The sequence below is a fragment of the Coturnix japonica genome, unplaced genomic scaffold, assembly GCF_054131305.1.
Source record: "Coturnix japonica strain WE unplaced genomic scaffold, WE-NBRP24 Scf094, whole genome shotgun sequence".
NCBI lineage: Eukaryota > Metazoa > Chordata > Aves > Galliformes > Phasianidae > Coturnix > Coturnix japonica.
Window position 1 is genome coordinate 164,195 of NW_028188997.1, and position 16,257 is coordinate 180,451.

The 16,257-nt window shown below is 54.8% G+C and overlaps 1 protein-coding gene across 1 annotated transcript in view; it reads left to right on the plus strand.

The window, feature by feature from the left end:
• Nucleotides 1-6,945, plus strand: part of LOC107307900 (myosin-binding protein C, fast-type) — a 162,738-nt gene extending 155,793 nt beyond the window's left edge. The window contains exons 29-30 of the mRNA XM_085534668.1: nt 1,497-1,540; nt 6,892-6,945. Of these exons, the coding sequence (XP_085390794.1) occupies nt 1,497-1,507 (11 nt within the window). The 3' untranslated portion in view covers nt 1,508-1,540; nt 6,892-6,945. The remainder of the gene's footprint in view (nt 1-1,496; nt 1,541-6,891) is intronic.
• Nucleotides 6,946-16,257: the final 9,312 nt, after the last annotated feature.

Genomic DNA, 16,257 nt, shown 5'->3' on the forward strand with positions numbered 1-16,257 from the left:
TTTTAATGGGGTCTCTATGGGGTCTCTATGGGGTTTTAATGGGGTCTCTATGGGGTATTAATGGGGTCTCTATGGGGTATTAATGGGGTCTCTATGGGGTCTCTATGGGGTATTAATGGGGTCTCTATGGGGTTTTAATGGGGTCTCTATGGGGTATTTATGGGGTCTCTATGGGGTTTTAATGGGGTCTCTATGGGGTATTAATGGGGTCTCTATGGGGTTTTAATGGGGTCTCTATGGGGTCTCTATGGGGTCTCTATGGGGTTTTAATGGGGTGTCTATGGGGTCTCTATGGGGTCTCTATGGGGTTTTAATGGGGTCTCTATGGGGTTTTAATGGGGTTTTAATGGGGTCTCTATGGGGTTTTAATGGGGTCTCTATGGGGTCTCTATGGGGTTTTAATGGGGTTTTAATGGGGTCTCTATGGGGTTTTAATGGGGTTTTAATGGGGTCTCTATGGGGTTTTAATGGGGTCTCTATGGGGTATTAATGGGGTCTCTATGGGGTTTTAATGGGGTCTCTATGGGGTCTCTATGGGGTTTTAATGGGGTCTCTATGGGGTCTCTATGGGGTCTCTATGGGGTTTTAATGGGGTCTCTATGGGGTATTAATGGGGTCTCTATGGGGTTTTAATGGGGTTTTAATGGGGTCTCTATGGGGTTTTAATGGGGTCTCTATGGGGTATTAATGGGGTCTCTATGGGGTTTTAATGGGGTCTTAATGGGGTCTCTATGGGGTCTCTATGGGGTTTTAATGGGGTCTCTATGGGGTCTCTATGGGGTCTCTATGGGGTATTAATGGGGTCTCTATGGGGTCTCTATGGGGTCTCTATGGGGTCTCTATGGGGTATTAATGGGGTCTCTATGGGATTTTAATGGGGCCTCTATGGGGTTTTAATGGGGTCTCTATGGGGTTTTAATGGGGTCTCTATGGGGTCTCTATGGGGTCTCTATGGGGTCTCTATGGGGTCTCTATGGGGTATTAATGGGGTCTCTATGGGGTCTCTATGGGGTATTAATGGGGTATTAATGGGGTCTCTATGGGGTTTTAATGGGGTATTAATGGGGTCTCTATGGGGTCTCTATGGGGTTTTAATGGGGTCTCTATGGGGTATTAATGGGGTCTCTATGGGGTTTTAATGGGGTTTTAATGGGGTCTCTATGGGGTTTTAATGGGGTCCCTATGGGGTTTTAATGGGGTCTCTATGGGGTTTTAATGGGGTCTCTATGGGGTATTAATGGGGTCTCTATGGGGTTTTAATGGGGTCTCTATGGGGTCTCTATGGGGTATTAATGGGGTCTCTATGGGGTCTCTATGGGTCTCTATGGGGTTTTAATGGGTCTCTATGGGGTCTCTATGGGGTTTTAATGGGGTCTCTATGGGGTCTCTATGGGGTCTCTATGGGGTATTAATGGGGTCTCTATGGGGTCTCTATGGGGTTTTAATGGGGTCTCTATGGGGTTTTAATGGGGTCTCTATGCGGTCTCTCCCTGCAGTGCCCCAATGAGGAGCTGAGCGCAGAACGGGGCGGCCATTTGGGGTGAGATTTGGGGGCAAATTTGGGGTTTTTGGGGTCACATTTGGGGTCTTTTTGAGTCTGATTTTGGGTCTTTTTGGGGTCTTTTTGGGTCATATTTGGGATTTTAGAGTCTTTTGGGGTCTTTTGGGGGTCAGATTTGGGATTTTTGGGGTCTTTTTGGGGTCATGTTTGCGGTTTTTGGGGTCTTTTTGGGTCTTTTTGGGGTCAAATTTGGGGTTTTTGGGATCTTTTTCTGGTCTGATTTGTGATTTTTAGGGTCTTTTTGGGGTCAGATTTTGGATTTTTGGGTTCTTTTGGGATCAAATTTGGGACTTTTTGGACTTTTTGGGGTCAGATTTGGGATTTTAGGGTCTTTTTGGGGTCAGATCTGGGACTTTTAGGGTCTTTTTGGGGTCAGATTTGGGATTTTAGGGTCTTTTTGGGGTCTTTTTGGGGTCACATTTGGGATTTTTGGGGTCTTTTTGGGGTCTTTTTGGGTCAAACTTGGGATTTTTGGGGTCAAATTTGGGGTTTTTGGGGTCTTTTTGAGGTCAGATTTGGGGTTTTGGGGGTCTTTTTGGGTCTGATTTGGGGTTTGAGGTTTTTTTGGGGTCTTTTTGGGTTTTTTTAGGGTCAGATTTGGGATTTTAGGGTCTTTTTGGGGTCAGATTTGGGAATTTAGGATCTTTTTGGGGTCAGATTTGGGACTTTTAGGGTCTTTTTGGGTCAGATTTGGGATTTTTGGGGTCTTTTTGGGTCATATTTGGGATTTTTTGGGTCATATTTGGGATTTTAGGGTCTTTTTGGGGTCAGATTTGGGATTTTAGGGTCTTTTTGGGTCAGATTTGGGATTTTTTGGGTCATATTTGGGATTTTAGGGTCTTTTTGGGGTCAGATTTGCGGTTTTTGGGGTCACATTTGGGATTTTAGAGTCTTTTTGGGTCTGATTTGGGGTTTGAGGTTTTTTTGGGGTCTTTTAGGGGTCAAATTTGGGATTTTTGGGGTCTTTTTGGGGTCACATTTGGGACTTTTGGGGTCTTCTTGGGGTCAGATTTGGGATTTTAGGGTCTTTTTGGTTCAGATTTGGGATTTTTGGGGTCAAATTTAGGATTTTTGGGGTCTTTTTTGTGTCAGATTTGGGATTTTTTGGGTCATATTTGGGATTTTTGGGGTCTTTTTGGGGTCACATTTGGGATTTTTGGGGTCTTTTTGGGGTCAGATTTGGGATTTTTGGGGTCTTTTGGGGTAAGAATTGGGGTTTTGGGGTCTTTTTGGGGTCTTTTTGGGTCAAACTTGGGATTTTTGGGGTCACTTTGGGGTTTTTAGGGTCTTTTTGGGGTCAGATTTGGGATTTTAGGGTCTTTTTGGGGTCAGATTTGCGGTTTTTAGGGTCTTTTGGGGTCAGATTTGGGGTCTGATTTGGGATTTTTGGGGTCTTTTTGGGGTCATATTTGGGACTTTTAGGGTCTTTTTGGGGTCAGATTTGGGATTTTTAGGGTCTTTTGGGGTCAGATTTGGGATTTTAGGGTCTTTTAGGGTCTTTTTGGGGTCACATTTGGGATTTTTGGGGTCTTTTTGGGGTCGTTTTGGGGTCAGATTTGGGATTTTTGGGGTCATTTTGGGGTCTTTTTGGGGGTCAAATTTGGGATTTTTTGGGTCATATTTGGGATTTTAGGGTCTTTTTGGGGTCACATTTGGGATTTTTGGGGTCTTTTTGGTGTCTTTTTGGGGTCAGATTTGGGATTTTTGGGGTCTCTTTTGGGTAAGAATTGGGATTTTTGGGGTCTTTTTGGGGTCTTTTGGGGTCAAACTTGGGATTTTTGGGGTCACCTTGAGGTTTTTAGGGTCTTTTTGGGTCTGATTTGGGGTCTTTTGGGGTCAAATTTGGGATTTTTGGGGTCTTTTTGGGTCAGATTTGGGATTTTAGAGTCTTTTTGGGGTCAAATTTGGGATTTTTGGGTTCATTTTTGGGGTGAGATATGGGGTTTAGGGTCTTTTGGGGATCTTTTGGGGTCAAACTTGGGATTTTTGGGGTCACTTTGGGGTTTTTAGGGTCTTTTTGGGGTCACATTTGGGGTTTTAGGGTCTTTTTTGGGTCAGATTGGGGATTTTTGGGTCTTTTGGGGTCAGATTTGGGGTCAGATTTGGGATTTTTAGGGTCTTTTGGGGTCAGATTTGGGATTTTTGGGGTCTTTTTGGGTAAGAATTGGGGTTTTGGGGTCTTTTTGGGTCAAACTTGGGATTTTTGGGGTCACTGTGGGGTTTTTAGGGTCTTTTTGGGGTCAGATTTGGGATTTTTGGGGTCTTTTTGGGGTCAGATTTGCGTTTTTTGGGGTCTTTTGGGGTCAGATTTGGGATTTTTAGGGTCTTTTGGGGTCAGATTTGGGATTTTAGGGTCTTTTAGGGTCTTTTTGGGGTCAAATTTGGGATTTTTGGGTTCATTTTTGGGGTGAGATATGGGGTTTAGGGTCTTTTGGGGATCTTTTGGGGTCAAACTTGGGATTTTTGGGGTCACTTTGGGGTTTTTAGGGTCTTTTTGGGGTCAGATTTGGGGTTTTTGGGGTCTTTTTGGGGTCAAATTTGGGATTTTTGGGGTCTTTTTGGGGTCAAATTTGGGACTTTATGGTCTTTTTGGGGTCAGATTTGCGGTTTTTTGGGTCTTTTGGGGTCAGATTTGGGGTCTGATTTGGGATTTTTGGGGTCTTTTGGGAGTCAAATTTGGGATTTTTGGTCATTTTGGGGATTTTAGGGTCTTTTTGGGGTCAGATTTGGGATTTTTGGGGTCAAATTTGGGATTTTTGGGGTCTTTTGGGGGTCAAATTTGGGATTTTTTGGGTCATATTTGGGGTTTTTGGTTCTTTTTGGGTCACATTTCGGATTTTAGGGTCTTTTTTGGGTCAAATTTTGGATTTTTGGGTCTTTTTGGGGTCACATTTTGGGCTTTTTAGGGTCTTTTTGGGTCAGATTTGGGATTTTTGGGTTCACATTTGGGATTTTTGGGGTCTTTTTGGGGTCAGATTTGGGATTTTTAGGGTCTTTTTGGGGTCAGATTTAGGGTCTTTTGGGGTCATATTTGGGATTTTTGGGGTCACTTTGGGGTTTTTGGGTCTTTTTGGGGTCACATTTGGGATTTTTGGGGTCACATTTGGGATTTTAGGGTCTTTTTGGGGTCAGATTTGGGACTTCTAGGGTCTTTTTGGGGTCAGATTTGGGATTTTTTGGGTCATATTTGGGATTTTTGGGGTCTTTTTTGTGTCAGATTTGGGATTTTTTGGGTCATATTTGGGGTTTTTGGGTCTTTTTGGGGTCACATTTGGGATTTTTGGGGTCTTTTTGGGGTCAGATTTGGGATTTTGGGGGTCTCTTTTGGGTAAGAATTGGGGTTTTGGGGTCTTTTTGGGGTCTTTTTGGGGTCAGATTTGGGATTTTTTGGGTATTTTTGAGATTTTAGGGTCTTTTGGGGGTATTTTTGGGGGTCAGATTTGGGATTTTAGGGTCTTTTTGGGGTCAGATTTGGGATTTTAGGGTCTTTTTTGTGTCAGATTTGGGATTTTTTGGGTCATATTTGGGGTTTTAGGGTCTTTTTTGGGGTCAGATTTGGGATTTTAGGGTCTTTTTGGGGTCAGATTTGCGGTTTTTGGGGTCTTTTGGGGTCAGATTTGGGGTCTGATTTGGGATTTTTAGGGTCTTTTTGGGTCAGATTTGGGATTTTAGGGTCTTTTGGGGTCTTTTTGGGGTCACATTTGGGATTTTTGGGGTCTTTTGGGAGTCAAATTTGGGATTTTTGGTCATTTTTGGGATTTTAGGGTCTTTTTGGGGTCAGATTTGGGATTTTTGGGGTCAAATTTAGGATTTTTGGGGTCTTTTTTGTGTCAGATTTGGGATTTTTTGGGTCATATTTGGGGTTTTTGGGTCTTTTTGGGGTCACATTTGGGACTTTTTGGTCTTTTTGGGGTCAGATTTGGGATTTTTGTGGTCTTTTTGGGGTCGAATTTGGGATTTTTGGGGTCTTTTGGGGGTCACATTTGGGATTTTTGGGGTATTTTTGGGATTTTAGGGTCTTTTTGGGGTCTTTTTGGGGTTCAGTTTGGGGGTTTTGGGGTTCTTTTTGGGGTCAGATTTAGGATTTTTGGGGTCTTTTTGGGTCAGATTTGGGATTTTAGGGTCTTTTGGGGTCTTTTTAGGGTCACATTTGGGGTTTGAGGTTTTTTTGGGGTTTTTTTGGGGTCAAATTTGGGGTTTTTGGGATCTTTTTGGGGTCACATTTGGGACTTTTTGGTCTTTTTGGGGTCAGATTTGGGATTTTTGGGGTCTTTTTGGGGTCAGATTTGGGATTTTAGAGTCTTTTTGGGTCTGATTTGGGGTTTGAGGTTTTTTTGGGGTCTTTTTGGGGTCAAATTTGTGGTTTTTGGGGTCTTTTTGGGGTCTGATTTGGGATATTAGGGTCTTTTTTGGGTCAGATTTGGGGTCATTTGGGGTCAGATTTGGGATTTTTGGGGTCTTTTTGGGGTCACATTTTGGGCTTTTTAGGGTCTTTTTGGGATCAGATTTGGGATTTTAGGGTCTTTTAGGGTCTTTTTGGGGTCAGATTTGGGATTTTAGGGTCTTTTTGGGGTCAGATTTGGGATTTTTAGGGTCTTTTTGGGGTCAGATTTGGGATTTTAGGGTCTTTTAGGGTCTTTTTGGGGTCACATTTGGGATTTTTGGGGTCTTTTTGGGGTCAGATTTGGGATTTTGGGGGTCTCTTTTGGGTAAGAATTGGGGTTTTTGGGGTCTTTTGGGGGTCTTTTTGGGGTCAGATTTGGGATTTTTTGGGTATTTTTGGGATTTTAGTGTCTTTTTGGGGTATTTTTGGGGGTCATATTTGGGACTTTTAGGGTCTTTGGGGTCACATTTGGGATTTTTTGGGTATTTTTGGGATTTTAGGGTCTTTTGGGGGTATTTTTGGGGGTCAGATTTGGGACTTTTAGGGTCTTTTTGGGGACAGATTTGGGATTTTAGGGTCTTTTTGGGGTCAGATTTGCGGTTTTTGGGGTCTTTTTGGGTCAGATTTGCGTTTTTTTGGGTCATATTTGGGATTTTAGGGTCTCTTTGGGGTCAGATTTAGGATTTTTGGGGTCAAATTTAGGATTTTTGGGGTCTTTTTTGTGTCAGATTTGGGATTTTTTGGGTCAAATTTGGGATTTTTGGGGTCTTTTGGGGGTCACATTTGGGATTTTAGAGTCTTTTTTGGGTCAGATTTGGGATTTCTTGTGTCTTTTTGGGCTGAAATTGGGGCATTTTAGGGTCCATTTTTGGGCTGAAATTGAGGGATTTTGGGGTCCATTTTTGGGCTGAAATCAGTCGATTTTGGGGCTCTTTATTTCCCACAGGTGTTGCAGCGCCGCCCTCAGAGCCAATAAACCAATAAACGCTGTGTGTCCATATGTCTGCCTCCGTCCGTCTGTCCAGCGCCGTGGGGCTGCCCCATAAGTGACCCCTCCAGCCCCATAAGTGCCCACCCAGCCCCATAAGTGACCCCCCCAGCCCCATAAGTGTCCACCCAGACCCATTAGTGACCCCCAGCCCCATAAGTGAAACCCCATATACCCCCCCTGCCCCATAGACCCCCAACTCCCCCAGCCCCACATCTGCCCCCCCAGCCCTACAGCTGCCCCATAAGTGAACTGTCAGCCCCATAAGTGACCCCCCCAGCCCCAATAAGTGACCCCCCAGCCCCACAGCTGCCCCATAAGTGCCCCCTCCAGCCCCATAAGTGACCCCCCAGCCCTATAAGTGCCCACCCAGCCCCATAAGTGCCCCCCCAGCCCCATAAGTGCCCCCCCCAGCCCCATAAGTGAAACTCCAGCCCCATAAGTGACCCCCCCCAGCCCCATAAGTGACCCCCCCAGCCCCATAAGTGACCCCCAGCCCCATAAGCGAACCGCCAGCCCCATAAGTGACCCCCCAGACCCATTAGTGACCCCCCAGCCCCATAAGTGAAACTCCAGCCCCATAAGTGACCCCCCCAGCCTCATAAGTGCCCCCCAGCCCCATAAGTGAACCTCTCAGCCCCATAAGTGACCCCCCCAGCCCCATAAGTGATACCCCAGCCCCATAAGTGAACCCCCAGCCCCACAGCTGCCCCATAAGTGAACCGCCAGCCCCACAAGTGACCACCCAGCCCCATAAGTGCCCCCTCCAGCCCCATAAGTGACACCCCAGCCCCATAAGTGACCCCCCTCCAGCCCCATAAGTGCCTCCCCAGCCCCATAAGTGAAACTCCAGCCCCATAAGTGACACCCCCAGCCCCACACCTGCCCCATATGTGCCACCCCAGCCCAATAAGTGCCCGCTACAGCCCCATAAGTGACCCCCCCCCAGCCCCATAAGTGCCTCCCCAGCCCCATAAGTGAAACTCCAGCCCCATAAGTGACCCCCCCAGCCCCATAAGTGACCCCCAGCCCCATAAGTGACCCCCAGCCCCATAAGTGACACCCCCAGCCCCAAAAGTGATACCCCAGCCCCATAAGTGACCACCCAGCCCCATAAGTGACCCCCAGCCCCATAAGTGAAACCCCATATACCCCCCCTGCCCCATAGACCCCCAACTCCCAAGCCCCACATCTGCCCCCCCAGCCCCACAGCTGCCCCATAAGTGACCCCCCCAGCCCCATAAGTGACCCCCCCAGCCCCGTAAGTGACCCCCCCCAGCCCCATAAGTGACACCCCAGCCCCATAAGTGACACCCCCAGCCCCGTAAGTGTCCACCCAGCCCCATAAGTGACCCCCAGCCCCATAAGTGACCCCCCCAGCCCCATAAGTGCCTCCCCAGCCCCATAAGTGACACCCCAGCCCCATAAGTGACACCCCAGCCCCATAAGTGCCCCCCCAGCCCCATAAGTGACCCCCCCCAGCCCCATAAGTGCCTCCCCAGCCCCATAAGTGACGCCCCCAGCCCCATAAGTGTCCCCCAGCCCCATAAGTGACCCCCCCCAGCCCCATAAGTGACCCCCCCCAGCCCCATAAGTGCCTCCCCAGCCCCATAAGTGACACCCCAGCCCCATAAGTGACACCCCAGCCCCATAAGTGCCCCCCCAGCCCCATAAGTGACCCCCCCCAGCCCCATAAGTGCCTCCCCAGCCCCATAAGTGACGCCCCCAGCCCCATAAGTGTCCCCCAGCCCCATAAGTGACCCCCCCCAGCCCCATAAGTGACCCCCCCCAGCCCCATAAGTGCCTCCCCAGCCCCATAAGTGAAACTCCAGCCCCATAAGTGACCCCCCCATCCCCATAAGTGACCTCCCAGCCCCATAAGTGACACCCCCAGCCCCAAAAGTGATACCCCAGCCCCATAAGTGACCTCCCAGCCCCATAAGTGAACCCCCAGCCCCACACCTGCCCCATATGTGCCACCCCAGCCCCATAAGTGACCTCCCAGCCCCATAAGTGCCCCCCTAGCCCCGCAGCTGCCCCATAAGTGAACTGCCAGCCCCATAAGTGACCCCCCCAGCCCCATAAGTGACCCCCAAGCCGCACAGCTGCCCCATATGTGCCACCCCAGCCCCATAAGTGCCCCCTCCAGCCCCATAAGAGCACCCTCAGCCCCATAACTGACCCACCCCAGCCCCATAAGTGCCCCCCAGCCCCATAAGTGACCCCCCCTAGCCCCATAAGTGCCCCCAGCCCCACAGCTGCCCCATAAGTGAAACCCCAGCCCCATAAGTGCCCCCCCAGCATCATAACTGCCCCCCCAGCCCCACAGCTGCCCCATAAGTTCCCCCCCAGCCCCATAAGTGACCCCCCACCCCCATAAGAGCACCCTCAGCCCCATAAGTGAACTCCCAACCCCACATCTGCCCCATAAGTGAACCTCCAGCCCCATAAGTGACCCCCCAGCCCCATAAGTGCCCCCCTAGCCCCATAAGTGAACCCCCAGCCCCATAAGTGAACCCCCAGCCCCATAACTGCGTCCCCAGCCCCATAAGTGACCCCTCCAGCCCCATAAGTGACCCCCAGCCCCATAAGTGACACCCCCAGCCCCAAAAGTGATACCCCAGCCCCATAAGTGACCCCCAGCCCCATAAGTGACACCCCCAGCCCCATAAGTGCCCCCCCAGCCCCATAAGTGACCCCCAGCCCCATAAGTGACCCCCCCCCAGCCCCATAAGTGCCTCCCCAGCCCCATAAGTGACCCCCAGCCCCATAAGTGACCCCCCCCCAGCCCCATAAGTGCCCCCCCAGCCCCATAAGTGACCCCCAGCCCCATAAGTGACCCCCCCCCAGCCCCATAAGTGCCTCCCCAGCCCCATAAGTGACACCCCCAGCCCCATAAGTGCCCCCCCAGCCCCATAAGTGCCTCCCCAGCCCCATAAGTGAAACTCCAGCCCCATAAGTGACCCCCCCAGCCCCATAAGTGACCCCCCTAGCCCCATAAGCGACCCCCAGCCCCATAAGCGAACCGCCAGCCCCATAAGTGACCCCCCAGACCCATTAGTGAACCCCCAGCCCCATAAGTGACTCCCTCAGCCCCATAACTGCCCCCCAGCCCAACATCTGCCCCATAAGTGAACCTCCAGCCCCATAAGTACCCCCCCAGCCCCATAAGTGCCCCCCCAGCCCCATAACTGCCCCCCCAGCCCCACAGCTGCCCCATAAGTTCCCCCCCAGCCCCATAAGTGACCCCCCACCCCCATAAGAGCACCCTCAGCCCCATAAGTGAACTCCCAACCCCACATCTGCCCCATAAGTGCCCCCCCAGCCCCATAAGTGCCCCCCCAGCCCCATAAGTGCCCCCCCCAGCCCCATAAGTGATCTCCCAGCCCCATGAGTGCCCCCCCAGCCCTATAAGTGCCCCCCCAGCCCCACAGCTGCCCCATAAGTGACCCCCCCAGCCCCATAAGTGACCCCCCAGCCCCATAAGTGACCCCCAGCCCCATAAGTGACACCCCCAGCCCCAAAAGTGATACCCCAGCCCCATAAGTGACACCCCCAGCCCCATAAGTGACCCCCCCAGCCCCATAAGTGACCCCCAGCCCCATAAGTGACCCCCCCAGCCCCATAAGTGACACCCCCAGCCCCGTAAGGGTCCACCCAGCCCCATAAGTGACCCCCAGCCCCATAAGTGACCCCCAGCCCCATAAGTGCCCCCCCCAGCCCCATAAGTGAACCTCTCAGCCCCATAAGTGCCCCCACCAGCCCCATAAGTGAACCGCCAGCCCCATAAGTGCCTCCCCAGCCCCATAAGTGAAACTCCAGCCCCATAAGTGACCCCCCCCCAGCCCCATAAGTGACCCCCCCAGCCCCATAAGTGCCTCCCCAGCCCCATAAGTGCCTCCCCAGCCCCATAAGTGACCCCCCAGCCCCATAAGTGCCCACCCAGCCCCATAAGTGACCCCCCCCAGCCCCATAAGTGACCCCCCCAGCCCCATAAGTGAAACTCCAGCCCCATAAGTGACCCCCCCAGCCCCATAAGTGACACCCCCAGCCCCAAAAGTGATACCCCCCCAGCCCCATAAGCGAACCGCCAGCCCCATAAGTGTCCACCCAGCCCCATTAGTGACCCCCCCAGCCCCATAAGTGAACCTCTCAGCCCCATAAGTGACCTCCCAGCCCCATAAGTGCACCCCCAGCCCCACAGCTGCCCCATAAATGACCCCCCCAGCCCCGTAAGTGCCCCCCCAGCCCCATAAGTGCCCCCCCAGCCCCATAAGTGAAACTCCAGCCCCATAAGTGACCCCCCCTCAGCCCCATAACTGACCCCCCCTAGCCCCGTAAGTGTCCACCCAGCCCCGTAAGTGACCCCCAGCCCCATAAGTGACACCCCCCCCAGCCCCATAAGTGACACCCTCAGCCCCATAACTGCCCCCCAGCCCCACAGCTGCCCCATAAGTGACCCCCCCAGCCCCATAAGTGAAACTCCAGCCCCATAAGTGACCCCCCCAGACCCATAAGTGACCCCCCAGCCCCACACCTGCCCCATATGTGCCACCCCAGCCCCATAAGTGAACCCCCAGCCCCATAAGTGAAACCCCATATACCCCCCCTGCCCCATAGACCCCCAACTCCCAAGCCCCACATCTGCCCCCCAGCCCCATAAGTGAACCCCAATATACCCCCCGTGCCCCATAGACCCCCAACTCCCCCAGCCCCACATCTGCCCCCCAGCCCCATAAGTGACCCCCCAGCCCTACAGCTGCCCCATAAGTGAACTGTCAGCCCCATAAGTGACCCCCCAGCCCCATAAGTGCCCCCCTAGCCCCACAGCTGCCCCATAAGAGAACCGCCAGCCCCATAAGTGCCCCCCCCCAGCCCCATAAGTGCCCCCCCAGCCCCATAAGTGACCCCCCCAGCCCCATAAGTGACCCCCCCCAGCCCCATAAGTGACACCGCCAGCCCCATAAGTGTCCACCCAGCCCCATTAGTGACCCCCCCAGCCCCATAAGTGAACCTCTCAGCCCCATAAGTGACCTCCCAGCCCCATAAGTGACCCCCCCAGCCCCATAAGTGACCCCCCCCAGCCCCATAAGTGCCTCCCCAGCCCCATGAGTGAAACTCCAGCCCCATAAGTGACCCCCCCAGCCCCATAAGTGCCCCCTCCAGCCCCATAAGTTACCCCCAGCCCCATAAGTGCCCCCCCCAGCCCCATAAGTGAACCTCTCAGCCCCATAAGTGCCTCCCCAGCCCCATAAGTGACCCCCCCAGCCCCATAAGTGACACCCCAGCCCCATAAGTGCCCCCCCAGCCCCATAAGTGAACCCCCAGCCCCACACCTGCCCCATATGTGCCACCCCAGCCCCATAAGTGACCTCCCAGCCCCATAAGTGCCCCCCTAGCCCCGCAGCTGCCCCATAAGTGAACTGCCAGCCCCATTAGTGCCCCCCCCAGCCCCATAAGTGCCCCCCCAGCCCCATAAGTGCCCCCCCCAGCCCCATAAGTGATCTCCCAGCCCCATAAGTGATCTCCAGCCCCATAAGCGAACCGCCAGCCCCATAAGTGACCCCCCCAGCCCCATAAGTGACCCCCCCCAGCCCCATAAGTGCCTCCCCAGCCCCATAAGTGAAACTCCAGCCCCATAAGTGACCCCCAGCCCCATAAGTGACCCCCCCAGCCCCATAAGTGAAACTCCAGCCCCATAAGTGACCCCCAGCCCCATAAGTGACCCCACCAGCCCCATAAGTGACCCCCCCCCCAGCCCCATAAGTGCCCCCCTCAGCCCCATAAGTGAAACTCCAGCCCCATAAGTGACCCCCCCCAGCCCCATAAGTGATCTCCCAGCCCCATAAGTGAAACCCCAGCCCCATAAGTGCCTCCCCAGCCCCATAAGTGACCCCCCAGCCCCATAAGTGACACCCCCAGCCCCGTAAGTGTCCACCCAGCCCCATAAGTGACCCCCAGCCCCATAAGTGACCCCCCAGCCCCATAAGTGAACCTCTCAGCCCCATAAGTGACCTCCCAGCCCCATAAGTGCCCCCCCAGCCCCACAGCTGCCCCATAAGTGAACCGCCAGCCCCATAAGTGACCCCCCCAGCCCCATAAGTGCCTCCCCAGCCCCATAAGTGACCCCCCAGCCCCACAGCTGCCCCATAACTGCCCCCCCAGCCCCACGGCTGCCCCATAAGTGAAACCCCCAGCCCCATAAGTGACCCCCCAGCCCCACAGCTGCCCCATAAGTGCCCCCATAGACCCCATAAGTGAAACCCCCAGCCCCATAACTGTCCACCCAGCCCCACAGCTGCCCCATAAGTGCCCCCTCAGCCCCATAAGTGCACCCCCAGCCCCATAAGTGACCCCCCAGCCCCACAGCTGCCCCATATGTGCCACCCCAGCCCCACAGCTGCCCCATAAGTGAACCCCCAGCCCCATAAGTGAACTCTCAACCCCATAACTGCACCTCTCAGCCCCATAAGTGAACCCCCAGCCCCATAAGTGACCCCCCACCCCCATAAGAGCACCCTCAGCCCCATAAGTGAACTCCCAACCCCACATCTGCCCCATAAGTGCCCCCCCAGCCCCATAAGTGACCCCCCCCCAGCCCCATAACTGCCCCCCCAGCCCCACAGCTGCCCCATAAGTGCCCCCTCAGCCCCATAAGTGCCCCTCCCTCCCCATAACTGCCCCCCCAGCCCCACATCTGCCCCGTAAGTGCCCCCCCAGCCCCACAGCCGCCCCATAAGTGCCCCCCCAGCCCCATAACTGCCCCCCCCAGCCCCGTGGCTGCCCCATAAGTGCCCACCCCAGCCCCATAAGTGCCCCCCAGCCCCACAGCTGCCCCATAAGTGCCCCCTCCAGCCCCATAAGTGCCCCCTCCAGCCCCATAAGTGCCCCCCAGCCCCATAAATGACCCCCCCAGCCCCATAGACCCCATAAGTGACCCCACAGACCCCTTCATCCTTTATTGGGGCTCATTGTGGGGGTCTGTGTCGATTTCTGGGGGGGGTCCGTGGGGTCGTAGGAGCAGCAGCAGCTTCAGCCCCATAAGTGAACTGCCAGCCCCATAAGTGCCCCCTCCAGCCCCATAAGTGAACCCCCAGCCCCATAAGTGAACTCCCAACCCCACATCTGCCCCATAAGTGAACCTCCAGCCCCATAAGTGACCCCCCAGCCCCATAAGTGCCCCCCAGCCCCATAAGTGCCCCCCAGCCCCATAAGTGCCCCCCCCAGCCCCACAGCTGCCCCATAAGTGCCCCCCCAGCCCCATAGACCCCATAGACTCCAAGGCCTCGGTCCTTTATTGGGGCTCATTGTGGGGGTCTGTGTCGATTTCTGGGGGGGGTCCTTGGAGTCGTAGGAGCAGCAGCAGCTTCAACCACGGGGCCCAATTTGGGGGGGGGCCGAGGGGCTGCAGGAACAGGCAGCGGCCGTGGGGCAGCCCCACACACAGCTGGGGGGGCGATAGGGGGTCTATGGGGGCTATGGGGTCTATGGGGGCTATGGGGCTGGGGGGGGTTATGGGGTCTATGGGGCTGCGGGGGGGGCGGCGGAGCCACAGGCGGAGGGGGGAGATGGGCAGCAACCTGGGGGGGGAAAAGGAGATGGTTATGGGGGGTCTATGGGGTCTATGGGGTATATGGGGTATATGGGGCTGGGGGGTCTATGGGGTCTATGGGGTCTATGGGGCTGGGGGGGTCTATGGGGTCAATGGGGCTGGGGGGGTATATGGGGGTCTATGGGGTCTATGGGGGTCTATGGGGGTCTATGGGGGTTTATGGGGTCTATGGGGTGGGGGGGCTCTATGGGGGTCTATGGGGCTGGGGGGTATATGGGGTCTATGGGGTCTATGGGGCTGGGGGGTCTATGGGGCTGGGGGGGGGGCTATGGGGTTCTATGGGGTTGGGGGTCTATGGGGTCTATGGGGCTGAAAGGGTTTATGGGGCTGGGGGGTCTACGGGGGTCTATGGGGCTGGGGGGGGTCGATGGGGTCTATGGGGCTGGGTGGGTTGGGGGTCTATGGGGCTGGGGGGGGAATGGGGGGAGATATGGGGTCTATGGGGCTGGGGGGTCTATGGGGGTCTATGGGGATCTATGGTGTCTATGGTGTCTATGGGGCTGGGGTGGTTATATGGGGGTCTATGGGGTCTATGGGGTATGTGGGGTCTATGGGGTCTATGGGGTCTATTGGGTCTATAGGGTCTATGGGGTCTATGGGGTCTGTGGGGTCTATGGGGCTGGGGGGTCTATGGGGTCTAAGGGGTCTATGGGGCTGGGGGGTTTATGGGGTCTATGGGGTCTATGGGGTCTATAGGGTCTATGGGGTCTATGGTGTCTATGGTGTCTATGGGGCTGGGGTGGTTATATGGGGGTCTATGGGGTCTATGGGGTATGTGGGGTCTATGGGGTCTATGGGGTCTATTGGGTCTATAGGGTCTATGGGGTCTATGGGGTCTATGGGGTCTATGGGGCTGGGGGGTCTATGGGGTCTATGGGGTCTATGGGGTCTATGGGGCTGGGGGGTCTATGGGGGTCTGTGGGGTCTATGGGGTATATGGGGTATGGGGTCTATGGGGTCTATGGGGTCTATGGGGCTGAGGGGGTCTATGGGGCTGAGGGGGTCTATGGGGAGGATGTGGGGCTGGAGGGTATATGGGGGCTATAGGGCGGGGGGGGGCTATGGGGTCTATGGGGCTGAGGGGGTCTATGGGGCTGGGGGTGTCTATGAGGGTCTATGGGGGTCTATGGGGCAGGTGGGTCTATGGGGGTCTATGGGGGCTATGGGGCTGGGGGGGGTTATGGGGTCTATGGGGCAGCGGGGGGGGCGGCGGAGCCACAGGCGGAGGGGGGAAATGGGCAGCAACCTGGGGGGGGAAAAGGGAGATGGTTATGGGGGTCTATGGGGTGTATGGGGTGTATGGGGTCTATGGGGTCTATGGGGCTGGGGGGGTATATGGGGGTCTATGGGGTCTATGGGGTCTATGGGGGTCTATGGGGGTTTATGGGGTCTATGGGGTGGGGGGGCTCTATGGGGGTCTATGGGGCTGGGGGGTATATGGGGTCTATGGGGTCTATAGGGCTGGGGGGTCTATGGGGTTGGGGGGGTGTCTATGGGTGTCTATGGGGATCTATGGGGCTGAGGGGGTCTATGGGTCTGGGGGGTTGGAGGTCTATGGTGCTTGGGAGGGTCTATAGGGCTGGGGGGGTCTATGGGGCTGAGGGGGTCTATGGGGCTGGGGGGGTGAGGATCTATGGGGCTGGGGGGGTCTATGGGGGTCTATGGGGCTGGGGGGGGTCTATGGGGCTGGGGTGGGTCTATGGGGTGTCTAT